We start from the raw sequence: 15,277 nt of genomic DNA, 5'->3' as shown, positions 1-15,277 counted from the left end.
AATGACCTTCAGGGAACATATACACAAAGCCACAGGGAACCCTTGGGGATCAAAACTGTAACACTGTCAGCATAGCTACAGGAGGTAATATCAGTCCACGTGAGTTACCATCGCATGTCACCAAAACTCTGGCTACATCCCAGCGCCTCGACGGCCCTCAGATCAGCTGCTCCTCAGTCTCCTGGGACCTCCTGCCTGACACCGGCGGTGCTGCGTTCCCTGCATGCCCAAAACAGAAACTTCAGAGTTTATTCTACATATCGAACGTTTCAAACCACCACAGAGTGGTACGGCCATCTTGTAGAAGCGCAGAGAAAATAAGGGTTTATGCTGGGAACATGGGTCCAAGACTGGAGAGAGAATTTGGGAATTACGTTTTCCTGCAACCCTGGGGTCTTGGCTGTTGCTCTGGTGGACTTTGTGCTCAGGGAAAATTCTCATGATGAGAAGCCAGAGTTTTCTTTGCTCTCTTTGCATAGACCTCATGTGTCACTAAAGCGTCAATAATAAACGTCGGATGACTGGATTCTCACCGTGTATTAGCCCTTTAATATCTACCCGTGTTCACGCTGGGATGTCTATCTTTTGGCCAATTAGAAAGTGAACTTAGTAATAGTTTTCTTTCTTTCTTTCTTTCTTTCTTTCTTTCTTTCTTTCTTTCTTTCTTTCTTTCTTTCTTTCTTTCTTTTCTTTCTTCCTTCCTTTCTTCCTTCCTTCCTTCCTTTCTTTCTTCCTTCCTTCCATTCTTTCTTTCTTTCTTTCTTTCTTTCTTTCTTTCTTTCTTTCTTTCTTTCTGCTTTTTTTTTAAATGTTTAGAGTTCAAAATCAAAATGATTTCTTCCATGAGATACAAACGCATACAACTTTGGCATGCTCAAAAAAAGCTAAAACCAAAGCAAGCAGGAATGTGCGATTCCAGAGCACACTGCCACAGCTGGACCGCCTGAGCAACTCAGGCTCCTCCCATCAAGGGCAAGCCTTGGGGCACCCTCCCTCCTGTGGAAGAAACTCTGCTCTCTTCTCTTAGGTAGCTGGACAGGGATGGCAGGCTGGGGACCAGGAGGAATGAGAGGAGGGAGAAATCAGGAGTCCACATCCAGTGGCAGAGCCAGAGTCTTTGAGTTGGTTTGTTTGTTTGTTGTTTTTTTTTCTTTGTAGTAAAAGAACTGAAGCTGCTTCAGGCTTGCGGTTGGACGGATACACCAAACCCAACACTGTGCACAGCTACCCACAGGTAGCTGATGCAATTCAAATCTGTGATCTTGGTGAGTCTAGACCCAAGAGTGCCTTCTGATCACTGGGAGGGTGGGGAGGGATGTGGCCTGGGGTGGGGGAATGCAATAAATAAGAGAGTGGACATGGGACTGGGGCTCTGGGGAGGAGGAGGAGTTGAGACCTTCTGAGCCTCTGCAGCATGGGAGTATCTCAACACCCTCCTTGCAGCATGAGCTCACTCCATCCGAAGCAGCCTCTCAGGGCATCAGGTCTTCACCAAAGTAGGAGAAGCCTTTGAATTCTTCCTGGTTGATCTGCTTAATGATTGCTTCATCCACAAGTGTAAGTATTGGCTCTTCCCGCGTAAAGTCTTGGTCAAAGTTATTGACATCTCTTTTGGTTTTCTGTGGAGAGAAAAGAGATGGCGCTGAGTTGAGGCCTGACTTCCCTCTTGAGCCCCGCCCCCTCCCACTCAGAGACTGGGCGTCCGAGGTCACCAGACTCTCAAGCCTCTAACTACTGGGAACAGATACGGGCTGTTCCAATGGGGTAACAATGGATGGCCCCGGGACCCAGATGTGAAAAGGAGGAGAGCAAGATGAGAGTCAATGTGAGAAGGAAGAGGGTGCGTGAGTATGATGGAAAAGCAGGGAAGTGGGGTTCCCACAGGCTGAGTGTGCGCACATGTGCACGGGTGTGCCAGTGTGTGTGTGTATATGCATATGTGTGTGTGTGTGAATTTGTGTGAGTGTGTGTTTGTGTGTGTGCATGAGCCTGTGTGTGTGGTGTGCATATGCGTATGTGCATGCACATGTGTATGTGTGTGCGTGAGCATGTGTGCATGTATGAGTGTTAATTGTGTGAGTCTGTGTGTATATGAGCCTTTGTGTGCACGTATGTGTATATGCATTCACGTGTGTGTGTGTGTGTGTGAGTGCGTGTGTGCGTGTGTGTGTGTGTGTAATGGGATGCATAGCTTCCATCTCATATCCCCTTGGTAGCATCTGCCATAGCTATCAGTCTTCATGAAGACAGTCCTTGTTGTGCCCAGGAGTCAAACTTAAACCCATCTGCTCCAAGTCCCCAGTGCTTTTGCTTCCCATAGGAAACAGTCCTGGTAGTCCTGCCACATTTGCTTCACACGACCTCTCTGTGTGTAAAGATGGGCTATGGACAGGACCCAGGGATGCCTTCTCCCATCCGCCCTCACCAGCATCTCACTTTATGGCCCCATGGCTTGCCCACTATCCTAATGTTGGCTCAACACATGAACTTTCTGGGATATTTTCATACTTTTGTCTGGACCAGTGCTCCTCAACCTGTGCTTTGTGATCCCTTTAGGGGATGGGATTGAATGACCCTTTCACAGGGGTCAACTATGACCATCAGAGAACAGATATTACGATTACATTACAATTCATAACAGCAGCAAAATTACAGTTACAAAGTAGCAACAAAGATAATGTTACGGTTGGGGGTCACCACAACATGAGGAGCTGCATTAAAGGACGGTGGCATTAGGAAGGCTGAGAACCACTGGGCTAGACCATAAGCTCCATCTCTTAGCTAACTTTAGGTTACTTGGAGTTCTGCCACAGTAAGCATCTATGACTATTCTCCAGCTCAGAAGGACAACCTAGGTAGATGTTCAAGTTCTCCAGGCTCTTGGCTTTGAGGGCTTGAGTAGAAGGCAGCAACCAAATCAACCCACATATCCTGGTTTTTGGAGAGGATCAAGACAATACCCTACCTTTAAGGGCTTACAGATGAGTAAGAAAGACAGTGTGCTTGATGGGGACAAGCTGTTTTACAAAGAACTTCCACAGAGAAATCAGGGTTTGCCTATGACCTGAAGGAGGGTTTACAGTTGTGGTGGGGTAGATGTGGAGGTGGGATGAAGCAGAAGTTAAGAACATAGAGCATGAATGCCCAGAACCATGGATCTGCCAAGCCCCTTGCCCAGAGCCCAGAGTGAGGGACAGTCAGGAGCTAAGGCTGGATCTGACCACAGAGGCCTTCAGTGCTAGGTCCACAGGACTGAGCACAGTGGGGAGTTGGAGGCTCTCCAGCAGTACCTCTTTGGACACTGGGTGTAATGGTTTGAATATGTTTCGCCTAGGGAGTGGTACTATTAGGAGGTGTGACCTTGTTGGAGTAGGTATGTCATTGTGGGTGTGGGCTTTAAGACCCTCATCCTAGTTCCCTGGAAGCCAGTCTTCTCCTGTTTGCTTTCAGAACAAGACACAGAACTCTCACCTCCGTGCCTGCCTGGACTCTGTCATGCTCCTGCCTTGATAATGGACTGAACCTCTGACCTGTAAGCCAGCCCCAATTAAATGCTGTCCTTATAAGAGTAGCCTTGGGTTCTATGCCTCAGTGTGTGTGGGTTGGGGAGCAGGGGATGAGGGGAGGGGATAGGGGATTTTCGGAGGGGAAACTAGGAAAGGGGATAACATTTGAAATGTAAATAAAGAAAATATCTAATAGAAAAAAAAAGAGTTGCCTTGGTCTTAGTGTCTGTTCACAGCAGTAAAACCCTAAAGACGACACTGGGTAGCTGTCACTGCCTCGTTATTGACCTAGATGATGGAGTACATCTTATAGAAAGGGCAGAGTCATTCTTTCTAGGAAGAATAATAATGAAATAGCCTATTCTCAGTAGAACCCTGTAACCTTAAAGGCGATATTAAGTAGGTCTGTGAAAGAGAGCACCTTTGAGACAAAGCTATATGTTCTATCTGCTTTTGGATGGTTGCTACACACGTGAACAAATCAAAATCCCTTAGAAATTCTAGGAGGAAGAATCCTAGTCCATTTTCAAACTTCCCTTCCTGCCCTCCTGAATAATGTATTCCCTCCTTTCGCAAGAGGGAAACCCTCTGGTCAGTTTGAAAGGGTCTGTTCCAGAGCTTCTTAAAGCATCTTCACATTCACTCACTCATTTGATCCTTTCGATTCCAGTTTTACAAGAGACGAAACTACGACTCAGAGAGATTTGGTGGCTTGGCTGGGGTTACCCAACTGGGAAAGAGCCAAGCTTAAATCCAGGTCTCAGCATGATGCTTCCTGCCCTGGAGGAGTTCTAGAAATGTGAATCCCATAGACATGGGGCATACATGGCAAGGAAGGGTTAAGTCCAACCAGGAGACAGTTTTTAGAGGAAGCCAGTAGGCTTTTGAGTTAAAGCCAGAAGGGCCTGGCATAGGCAAATGGGGAGAGAGTTTGGCATAACAGTGAGAGGGGATAGAGTGGGGAGGCTGGCAGGGGAGCCAGCCCAATGACCCAGACTAGACACAATGATGGGCAGGAAGGAACGGGCTAAGCTACTCTTCCCTGTCCTTAGCAGTCAGTCCTGATGCCTCTTGCAGCTTCAGCAGCAGAGTTCCACTGTGAACTGAGGACTGTGAAGGGAGACAGAGGAAACAGAGAGACTGTAAGTAATTTCCAGAAACAGCATTTGTGGCTGGGGATGTCTGTGTTCCCTTCGGACAGGGAACTCAGACACAGTTGGTTGTGGTCTTCTCCAACCGGAAGGCTGGCCCAGGGTGGGCTAGCTGCTGTCCTCCAGGGATTTCAAGGTCAGAGGAAAAGGGAGGGCCTATGCAAAGAGCTGCTGCAGAGATGAACAACAAAACTGGTCCCCAGAGGGATGAAAGCTGGCTGTGGGAGGCTGGAGGCTGAAGGCTGGGGAAGTCGTCCTGGGGCAGCAACTCTTCAGAGGATCTCTGTGGAAGGAGGGAAGGGTCATAGGGCTAAAGGACAGGGAGGGCTGTGTTGGGTGAAGGCTGGCCAGGAGATCTGGAAGACGAAGGGGTAGTGATGACAACTCGTAAAGTGTCAGGTACTGTCCAAAGGACAACTCAAGTGGCACATACTCTGGTGGTCGGAGTGGAAGGTTTGCAAAGGAGGGGGACAGGTCCACAGAATAGGACAGGAGGAAAGGTCCATTGGAACCGAACAAAGGACGAGCTGAAATTCTTGGTCAGGAACACCTTCCTGGTGCACCCTTTCAGCTAGCCACCAAGGAGGGCAGGGTGCACCCCAGAAAACCCATCAGCTTGTTGGCATTGACTGTCCTTGTTTACTTAGTCACTCGGATTTCGTCAACCATCAGTGAACGGACTCATGCCCATTAGTCACAGAAACTGGTTTGCTTTCCTGAGGTCACCTGGGCGCAGCAATGGTGCTGGTGTCCGCCGTGTGCCCACACTCAAGAACCAGGCTCCGCTGATGCATCTGGAGAAGATTCTAGCATGAGCTTGCTGGGAGGGTTGGTTAGCTCAGTTCTAGGTCTCTCATGGGAATCACAGAATCGTCTGGGCGCAGTCAGTTGGCCACACCATTTCTCTCTCCTATAGGTCAACTGTAAACACTGCTGGGCATCAAGCCCGTGAGTCAAATCCCCATGCCAGAGGATGCCATTCTTGCTGACCTCGGCAGATTGGTACAACTTGGCTTCTGGCCCTTGGAACATTTTAGGTGCATGTTAGTCACCCATGCTTAATTTAAATAATTAATGGCCCCCATGGGAGGCAATTCCTGATCATTGGACACCGAAGGCTTGGGAAGTTTTCAAATCACCTTGTATCCCTACCACTGGCATGTAGGTAGCATAGCATCCCCCAAACTGGAAAGGGCCGAGGTTGGCTCCTTCACTAATTTTGGTCTTTGAAACACTGCTGCTTTCTTCAGAGCACAGCCAAGACTCGATTCCACAGCTCAAGTCTGACTTTCAGAGAGACTGCCTACTCTTGTCCTTGGTCAGTCCATATACCTTCCCAGTGTCCATACTGTGCAGCCCAAGAAAGTGGCACTGGACACGGAGAGCATCGTCTGACTCTGCAGACCTTCTCTCCCCCACAACGCCTTTCCCACAACCTCTGGGCCACACTCAGGCAAGGCTGGGTGGAGGACGACCAAGACCACTGCTTCTGAGATTGACCTTGTCTGTCTTTAGGACACTGATGTTAATCTCTGGGCACTGGTCTTTCTATCTATGAGATTTTGTGGTTACAATGCCCTGTAGGATGATAGGCACCTGATCACTGTGGGTGCTGTGTGCCATGGGCCTATGTCACACACTTCTCTGGTGCCCATGCGGTACACTACTGATGAGCATCTTGAAGCTAGGGAACAACCCTTCATCTCTCTCTTTGCCTCTAAATCCTAAACCACAGCTAAACCTCAGGCCTGCCTTTACCCCAGGTCTTATATTACTGATCTGGAACCTTCTGTGGTACTTCACAACTCTGAGAACTAAGTCTCAAGGCCCTGTGCTTAGTCATTTCTGAGGCCTTCAGGATCCTGTTCCTGTACACCCTGGCATCACATCTGGGCACTGCTGAACAATACTCCACGCCCACAGGACTTCTTCACTGTCTGCCTGGAGCACCCCCCCCCCCGCGCCCCTTCCTTGCCTGTAGGTCTTCACCGGTCACTCTTTTTTCATCCCAGTATGCACTGCCCTTCCTTCAGGAAGCCTCGCTCACCCCTCTGTGAGCAGTTGGAGAGGAGCCTTGGGATGGCCCGCCATTTCTCCACTTCTACACACTCCCTATGTAGTCCTCCCTATGAGCCCTGCACAGACAGGGAACAGCCTGAGGTCATCATTCCATCAGCAGCCTAGCCCTATGCCTGTCATTCATTGACATCCATAGGCAGCTGCTGGAAGAAGTGAATGAGCCTCCCCTGCTGCTACTGGATCTAAGCCAGCAAAGTGACCTGGATTGAGGTCCATGGCTGCCGTTCTGCCAGAGGGGTTTGTCCTTTGAAGAAGTGGAGGTGGGAGCAGGGTGGAAACTAAGGTATGACTCATGAAGAGTCTGCCATTGGATTGCCTAGACAAGGCCTGAGCCCCAGGGGCGTATGAGTGGGAGTTAGGCCTAATTGATGGTCTCTCCTGTGCTAGGGCTGGAGACACAGAGGTAGTTCTCTAATTGCTTAGTACAAGATAGAAACAGTAACTGGCTGGGGCTTGGGGAAATTCCATCAAGGCCAATGCGTTTAGGGCCTTGTGGGGTATGTGTGTTAGAGGTCAACGTTAGAGGAAAACAAAATTCCTACCTCCTCTGGCATTTCTTCAGTAATGCAAGCCTAGGCTCAGGAGATCCAAACCTGACAGCCCCCCACATTTGAGACGCTGTACCCAAGGGACAAAGTTCCAGGGGTATCTTATCCTTCTGGCCAGGAGGACCCCTGGGTAGCATGCTAGACCCCAGGACCAAGATGGTTTCTGGCTACCTTCTGTCTGACAAGGATGCCTCTCTCTTAGCACTCATGCAGCCATATCTTAATGCCAGCTCTGGGAGAAGCCTCTGTGACATCTGCCTCTGTCCTAATGTGATGTCCAGACTAGCCGATGATGGTGCTCTTCCAGACTGTGTCATGGGGGCTGGCCCTCAAGTGTCTGTCTTGCTGGTGGCTCTCATGTTCTTCCTCTGCCTGGTCTGAGGGACAATGACAACACAGATGACCACACAGCCCGGTAGTGCAGAGCCAGGAGACCATGTCTTGTGGTCATGGCTGGAGATGGGGCACAAGATACCTGTACCTGGCCTCCTCCCTTTGGGTCCCTCAAGTATCCCTCAACTCCAGCCTTTCCCACCTCCCTCTCTTCCCAAGTCTTCCCAGGACTTCCTCTTGTATTTGTCTCTTCTAATGTGTCTTATATCTCATTCCTTCACATATCACAGATGAGTGGATGATAGCCCTTAAGGTACCCACCGCAAACTCGAAGTAACAGGGGACAGACACTTCATGCTTATGAATTTGAAATAATTCTATTTCTTTTATCTAACCTCTCGACCTTGAAACACCACTATTCCACATTCTGCTTTTTTTCATATAATATTATAAAATAAAAAACAAGAATTCAATCAGGATCTCTTCTTCTTCTTTTGTTTTGTTTGTTTTGTTTGTTTTGTTTTGTTTTTCGAGACAGGGTTTCTCTGTATATCCCTGGCTGTCCTGGAACTCACTCTGTAGACCAGGATGGCCTTGAACTCAGAAATCCACCTGCCTCTGCCTCCCAAGTGCTGGGATTAAAGGCGTGCGCCACCACCCCCCGGCGTTTTCTCAACACATACCAAGTGGATCTTTTGACGCATGTACTCATTCTTAGCATATTTTCACCAATAGAGCATATGTAAATATGCTTACACACATGCTGGTATGTAAGATTTTGTTTGGTTTGGTTTTGCTCTTTTGTTGTTTGTTTTTTGAGACAGCATTTCTCTGTATAGCCCTGGCTGTTCTAGAACTCGCTCTGTAGACCAGGCTGGCCTTGAACTTAGAAATCCGCTTGCCTCTGCCTCCCAAGTACTGGGATTGAAGGCCTGTGCCACTACCTGCTTCTCTCCCTTTATAATTTTGGAGTTTCTGTATAGAGAAAACAGGGTGGAAGTTCTAGGGAACTAGGCCAATACTGACTCCCCCGGCAGTGTTTGCCATAGCTCCCAACCTGCCAAGAGCGCTTGGTGATGCCAGACACTCTTCTCATCCACTTCTCTCACCTGGTGCTAACCAGAGCAGACGGCTCAATTTCTGCCCTTGGTCTGAGACACACCAAGGGCTGCAGTGTTAACCTGTCCTTTGGTGGGAGCCCTTAAATTAGACCTGTGCTGCCTACAATGACATAATGTTTACCCTTGATGGCCAACTCAATGGCAATCAACACAGAAAGCATGTGAAATACTGGAATTCATTTCTAAAACTCTTGTTGGGCTGGTGAGATGGCTCAGCAGTTAAGAGCACTGACTGCTCTTTCAAAGGTCCTGAGTTCAAATCCCAGCAACCACATAGTGGCTCACAACCATCCATAATGAGATCGGATGCCCTCTTCTGGAGTGTCTGAAGACAGCTACAGAGTACTTGCATATAATAAATAAATAAATAAATAAATAAATAATTCTTTAAAAAATAAAGAAATAAAAGGTAAAACTCTTGTCTATTAGGAAAGTCTCCAGGGCCTTCTGGCCAGGAGGCTCCCCGGGTAGCATGGTAAACCCCAGCACCAAGCTGCTTTCTGTCTGACAAGTCTGACAGGTCTCCTATTGGAGGCTTTTCAGTGGATTGTTTGTGAGAAGTGCACACACACACACACACACACACACACACACGCTGAGAGCATTTCTCTAAGAGCCTAAGGTTAACTGACTCCTAGTGATTTACCGTTCTCTGTCTAAACACCCACAAATGAATCCTCATTAAAAATGTGAGATTCAGGCTGGAGAGTCGGCTCAGTGGTGAAGAGCACCAGAGGACCCGAGTTCAGTTCCCAGAACTCACATAGCAGTTCCCAACTGTCTTTAACTTCAGCTCCAGGGGATGCAACACACAGACAGACATACATGCTGCAAAAACCCACCAATGCACATAAAATAACAATAGATAAATGAAGCATTAAAAACCTTTTAGACTCTTGCTTTAAGGGATGCAAGGGTGGCTCAGTGGATAAAGAAAGGCACCTATTCCCAAGCATGAAGACCTGAGAGTCGGACCCCTGGGACCCACAAGGTAGAAAGAAACAATTCTTGCAAATTGTTCTCTGACCTCCACTCATGTGTGCAGACCCCCTATGCACATAAATAATACATTTAAAAATATTAAAAATAACAACCACCCTAAAATAACCCCATGTTTTCCTAAATACTACTCCTGACTGCTAGGAGCCTGCGTGCCTGTCTCTGTTGGGCTCTGCCAGTTTATTTTATTATGTTCAAGTTACCATGAGCCGGAGCAGACACAGCAGAACCTTCAGCAACAAGAGCCCAGCGCGGCGGCTCAATCCCAGATGTACACGGGAATCACCTGAGAGGGCTTCAACCAAGGCGGCCAGGGCCTGTCTCCAGAGCCGAGTCTGCTTAACTGACCTGAGGTCTGGCCTGGGCGAGAGCTATTATGGATGCCTAAGTGAGACTTAGGAAACATAATTAATTAATTTCTCTTGGCTTCCAGTTCCCGCTAAAGAGTTCTTGCCTGAATCTTTGTATTTTGAGTATGTTTCTCTTTGGGGGAAAATTCATTGCAGACACAACCATAGCCTTGCTTCATTTAGCTCTGCCCTTTGGTGTGTGCGCGTGTGTGCATGTGTAGGCAGGTGTTGGAGATAGAACCAATAGGTTCATACATTCTTAGCAAGCGTGCTACCACGGAGCCCCAGCCCCAGCCTAGTCACTGTTTAATGGAAGCTCTTGGTCTATCAGAAACAAACACAGCTGTACAGGAACCTCAGCCTTGGCCCAGACCTCAGGGACTCTGCAGAAGTAGGGCCCAGCCTCTGTACTTTAAAACTCTGAGTAATTTGCATGCACAACTACTTGAGGCTATGAAGGCAGGAGTGGATCACTTTTTTTTTCTCGTCTGTTTCCAGTGGCCTTTTTGATGTGAAAAAAGCTTGTTCAGGAACCTACAGTTCTGGATTGAGTTCCTTGAAGTTCATGCTAACTGTGGGCATTTCTTTTTTGGTTTCCTCCCTTCTATCCATGCCTGATACACCTTTTCTTTTTCCATCTGTTTCTTTCCAAGCTACTTTTTGGGAGGTAGGCTACCCAGTGTCTCACCCGCATACCCTTTGCCTGAACACCTACATCAGTTGTTCTCAACCTGTGGGTCAACCAGTTATCTTCTATATCTGATATTTACAATTCACAACAGTAGCAAAATTATAGTTATGAAGTAGCAATGGTATAACTTTACGATTGGAAGTCACCACAGCATGAGGAACTGTATTAAAGGGTCTGAGCATTGGGAAGGCTGAGAACCGCTCTCCTAGATTCTATTTGTTGGTTGGGAGCTGCTGTGTGGGTGCTGGGACTTAAACCTCTTGAAAAGCAGCCAGTGCTCTTAACTACTGAGCCATCTCTCTCTAGTCTCCTAGGTTTTATGCTGGAGTCTCCGGTTACCAATCTCTCTGGCGTTATCTACATTGTGTGGGGACAATACTAATGTCCTCGTGTTTTCCCGTTTAACTTGATATTCAGGATTTGCCGATTCGTTCGATTCGTTCGTTGGCTACTGTCTATTCTCCTAATTGAATAGGGGATTAAGTCTCCACAGTCCCAAAAGTTGTGACTCCCATTTTATGAAGTTGCTTGCACCTCGAATGGGAGAAGAAAACCAACATCAATTTCCCTTTAAAACACGAGGACATTAGTATTGTCCCCACACATATGCTACTGGGAAACTGGGACATTAGTATTGTCCCCACACATATGCTATAAGGATCAAGTGGTTGAATACACTGAAGCGTGAACCCCAAATGCCATTGGACAAAGTAAATTATTAGCACAGCCCTTTCCAAGCATAGATCGAGAAATGCAGGGAGAGGATTCTGCCCGGCCGCACTTCCTAGCAAATGACCAAATGTGTGATCAGTCAAAGGAGCCTTCCTTAACAGGTTACACTTAGAAGTATCTATGTATATACAAATGCATATATACATGCAGTAAGAATTGATGAAGGAGAGAAGGAGAGCAGAGAGAGGTGTATGGGGATGGTGTGCAGGAAGAAAAGGGGGAGGAGAAATGTTGTCGTTAAGTTACAATTTCAATGATAAACAAACAGAAATGAGAGAGAAACGGTGCCACCCATCAGGAGCACAGACTTGGGTCTTGAGGTCTGAACTTCCCAGAAGTGCCCCCACGTGCATTTTCCCGTTTAACTTGATATTCAGGATTTGCCGATTCGTTCGATTCGTTCATTGGCTACTGTCTATTCTCCTAATTGAATAGGGGATTAAGTCTCCACAGTCCCAAAAGTTGTGACTCCCATTTTATGAAGTTGCTTGCACCTCGAATGGGAGAAGAAAACCAACACCAATTCCCCTTTAAAACTTGAGTGATCAGCTTTATAGCAGCTGAAGTCCGAACCCCTCGGTCCCTGGCCACTCCCTGGTCTAAAGAGGGAAAAAGGGTTGGGGGAGCTAGTTGGAACACAAAGACAGGAAACACAGGAGCCACAGGGGGGAGACCCGCATATGCCCCAGCACAATCTGGCAGATTTCTTCTCTAATGTACTCTGTAGGGCATGGAGTGACACACTGTCTCTGTCTGTCTCTTTCTCTCTCCCTTCTTGAGATCGGCTCTTCTTCTGTAACACGGCTGCCCAGAACTCAGAATCAGCTCTCTTTCTTTTGTTTGTTTTGTTTTTTGTTTTGCTTTTCTGAGACAGGGTTTCTCTGTATAGTCCTGGCTGTCCTGGAACGCACTCTGTAGACCAGGATGGCCTCGAACTCAGAAATCCTCCTGCCTCTGCCTCCCAAGTGCTGGGATTAAAGGCATGCGCCACCACTGCCAGGCTCATCTCTGTTTCCTTAGTGCTTGGGTTAAAGGCATTACTCACAATTCCTGGGGATATTCATATGCATATATTTACATGAAAAAAGTACATAATATATACATTTATAGATATATGCATTTATTTATAATGCATGTGTATATATACTTTTTATTATGTGCATGTGTGTGCACATATGTGCAAATACATTCATGTAGGTCTGATGACAACTTTCTTGAGTTGGCTCTTGCTTTCTACCTTACTGAGTGAGGCCGTGTCTCTTGTCTCTGCAGATCTGTAGTCTGGGCTGTTGGCCCATGAGCTTGAGGCTGCTCCTTCTGCCTCCACCTCTCATCTCACTTTAGGAGAGCTGGGATTATAAGTGTGTGCACCAGGGACGTGCATCCGCATCCAGATTTTCACATGGGTTCTGGGGCTCAACCTCCGGTCATCACACTTAGGTACTCAAACTTTTACATGATGAGACCTCTCTATTCATCCGAGGCCTTTGGTAGTCAAGGCTGATCTTGAACTCCCCCTGACTCTCCTACCTCCACCTGCCAAGTGTTGGGATTACAGGTGTAAGTCACGACAGACACCTAGCTACCACTGTTTTTAAAATGAACCAAATGGTTTCAGACCACTGCCGCGTTTCACAGCTGGCCCCAAGTGAGCTCTGTCAGGCTGCCTGCTGAATGGAGTCCATCTCTCCTCTTCCCCTCCTCCCAGTTATCGTCTGCTAAACTTTTAAGGTTTAAAAAAACTATATAAATAGAAATAAATAAAAATTAAACATTTAAAGTCTTGTTAAAGATAAATTCCATTTGCAGAGTTACTTTAGGAGAAGAAAAGGGCAAGCCACCCGAGAATTCCAGCACCACCCACCTCTGTCCTCACGCTCAACAACTATTTGTAAAAGCAAGTGTGTTCACCGGTTACTATTTCTGCATTGGCTGGACCTCACAGACAAGCACAGGACAGGACAGGACAGGACAGGTGGTCACAAAACCCCAAACATTTGTTGGCATACTCTTTGAAACAAAACAAACAAACAAAACAAAACAGTTCCCCCAAAGCTGCCCTGTTTGTTTGGAAGAAAGTGGGTGACATGGATCCCTCGCCCACTCACAACTGCCCAGTGGCTTTTGCTTGGAATCGCGTTCCTTGTCTTTGTTAGCTGCTGAGGAGATTTCCACGGCTACTTTCAAAGCACTTCCACCACATCCCACGGCTTGAACATTTTAAGTGAACGTGTAGAGTGTAAAGTGAGACTCCTGGGTCTGGGTGCCCAGATTGCTAGTGTCAGTCCTCTTCGTGGACTTGACCCAGTGCCTCTGAGCAAATCAGTAGGGGTGTTTCCCTAGAGAATTTTAACTGGGAAGACCCAGCCTGAACGTGGGTGGTGCCCTGGACCAAATAAAAAGGGGGGAAGGAGGGAGGCAGCTGAGTATACCTTCCCAGTCATTGGGTCTGCCGCCCAGCCTCTCCACCTGTGAGCTCAGCAAGCCTTTTCTTTCTTCAGGTGTTTTGTCAGGACAGTGAGAAAGGCCATTCCAGACATTTGGATGACTAAGACATCCCAGAAAGCAACAGTTGGTGAATTTCTCTAAAAGGTCAGATAGTATACACGTTAGGCTCTAAGAGCCATGTGGTCTCTGTCACAACAATTCCACTCCACTCTTGTAGCACAAAGGTACCACAGACACAATGTCCCATTAATGTTATTAATAGATTCTGACATCAGAGCCTCCCAGTCTTCACACCTAGGTAAGTCGTTGATTCAAGGAGGGAATTCAGAGTCTCCTGAATGTGATACAACACCAACATAGCTGTTGTGTTTTGTGTAATAGCAAATTTAGGTTTACCTGGTGAGAATGCACTATGGTAGGTTCTCCGGGAGGTGGAACACTGGTTCAGAGTCGGGGTGCAGTTCAGTGGTAGAACACGTGTCTACCACTAGCATGCAAGAGTCTGGGTTCATCCTCAGTACTGACTGAAGATGTCCTTTATCAAAGTTGACTTTCATGGTACCACAGCTTTCTGTGAATAACACATGTGCGGGGACAAGCCCCAAGAAGGGACAAGCCCTCAGAAGGTTTCCAGGACTGGAAATGCCCCATTGCTTAAGACCTTCAGAACACAGGAGTGAGTCCCCAGCGAGAGGAACACCGCAGGCTTCGATGACTGTGGTATGAACACTTTCCAGAGGAGACTGTAAATAACCGGGGACTTCCTCCTGCTCATAGACCGTGTATCAGAGAATTTTTCCAAAATGGACCTTTAAGGACAATAGAGTCAACTGTCAGAGACCATTAGCTCCAGGCACTTTTCTCCCTATTCTTGGGAAAGAGGCTTTGTGGGCATTGCCCATGACCAACTGTCCCGGCCTGTCTGGAAACATACATGAGAGCTCTTTGGCTTGGGCCATTTGACTATAAAACCTGGCAACAGAGACTAAAGCTGAAATCTCAGCGAAGAGTCACCTCCGTAGCCAACTGAATCCACATTGTCCTACAGAGCACATGGACACAACTAGGTCCAGAGTTCACGAATGGCCTAAAGGTGTCTCTAACCATACCCTGAGTAGAGTAAAGCTGGCAGTACTCAGAGCAAGGAGCCCTGCTATACCTCTGTCATCTGCCATGCCCAGCCCAGGCCTGCCATGCAAACTTCCCTCAAATGCACTCTGCAGGGCCTAGCAGAAAGCACGAAACTCTTCTTTCCTGGTTTGAGGGGGGGTGGTGGTGGTGGTGGTGGTGGTGGTGGGGGTGGTAGTGGTGGTGGTGGT

The 15,277-nt window shown here is 47.5% G+C and overlaps 1 protein-coding gene across 2 annotated transcripts in view; it reads right to left on the bottom strand.

Moving 5' to 3' along the window:
• Positions 1–763: 763 nt before the first annotated feature.
• Positions 764–15,277, bottom strand: part of Prkce (protein kinase C epsilon) — a 479,816-nt gene continuing 465,302 nt past the window's right edge. Inside the window, exon 15 of one of the 2 annotated variants that reach the window (XM_021186165.2) lies at positions 764–1,619. In XM_021186165.2, coding sequence (XP_021041824.1) covers positions 1,473–1,619 — 147 coding nt within the window. In that variant the 3' untranslated portion in view covers positions 764–1,472. The remainder of the gene's footprint in view (positions 1,620–15,277) is intronic. The other variant, XM_029471044.1, reaches the window with a different exon arrangement.

Source organism: Mus caroli, chromosome 17 (assembly GCF_900094665.2).
Source record: "Mus caroli chromosome 17, CAROLI_EIJ_v1.1, whole genome shotgun sequence".
NCBI classification, from domain to species: Eukaryota; Metazoa; Chordata; class Mammalia; order Rodentia; family Muridae; genus Mus; species Mus caroli.
This window is presented reverse-complemented; position numbering and strand designations above follow the sequence as displayed.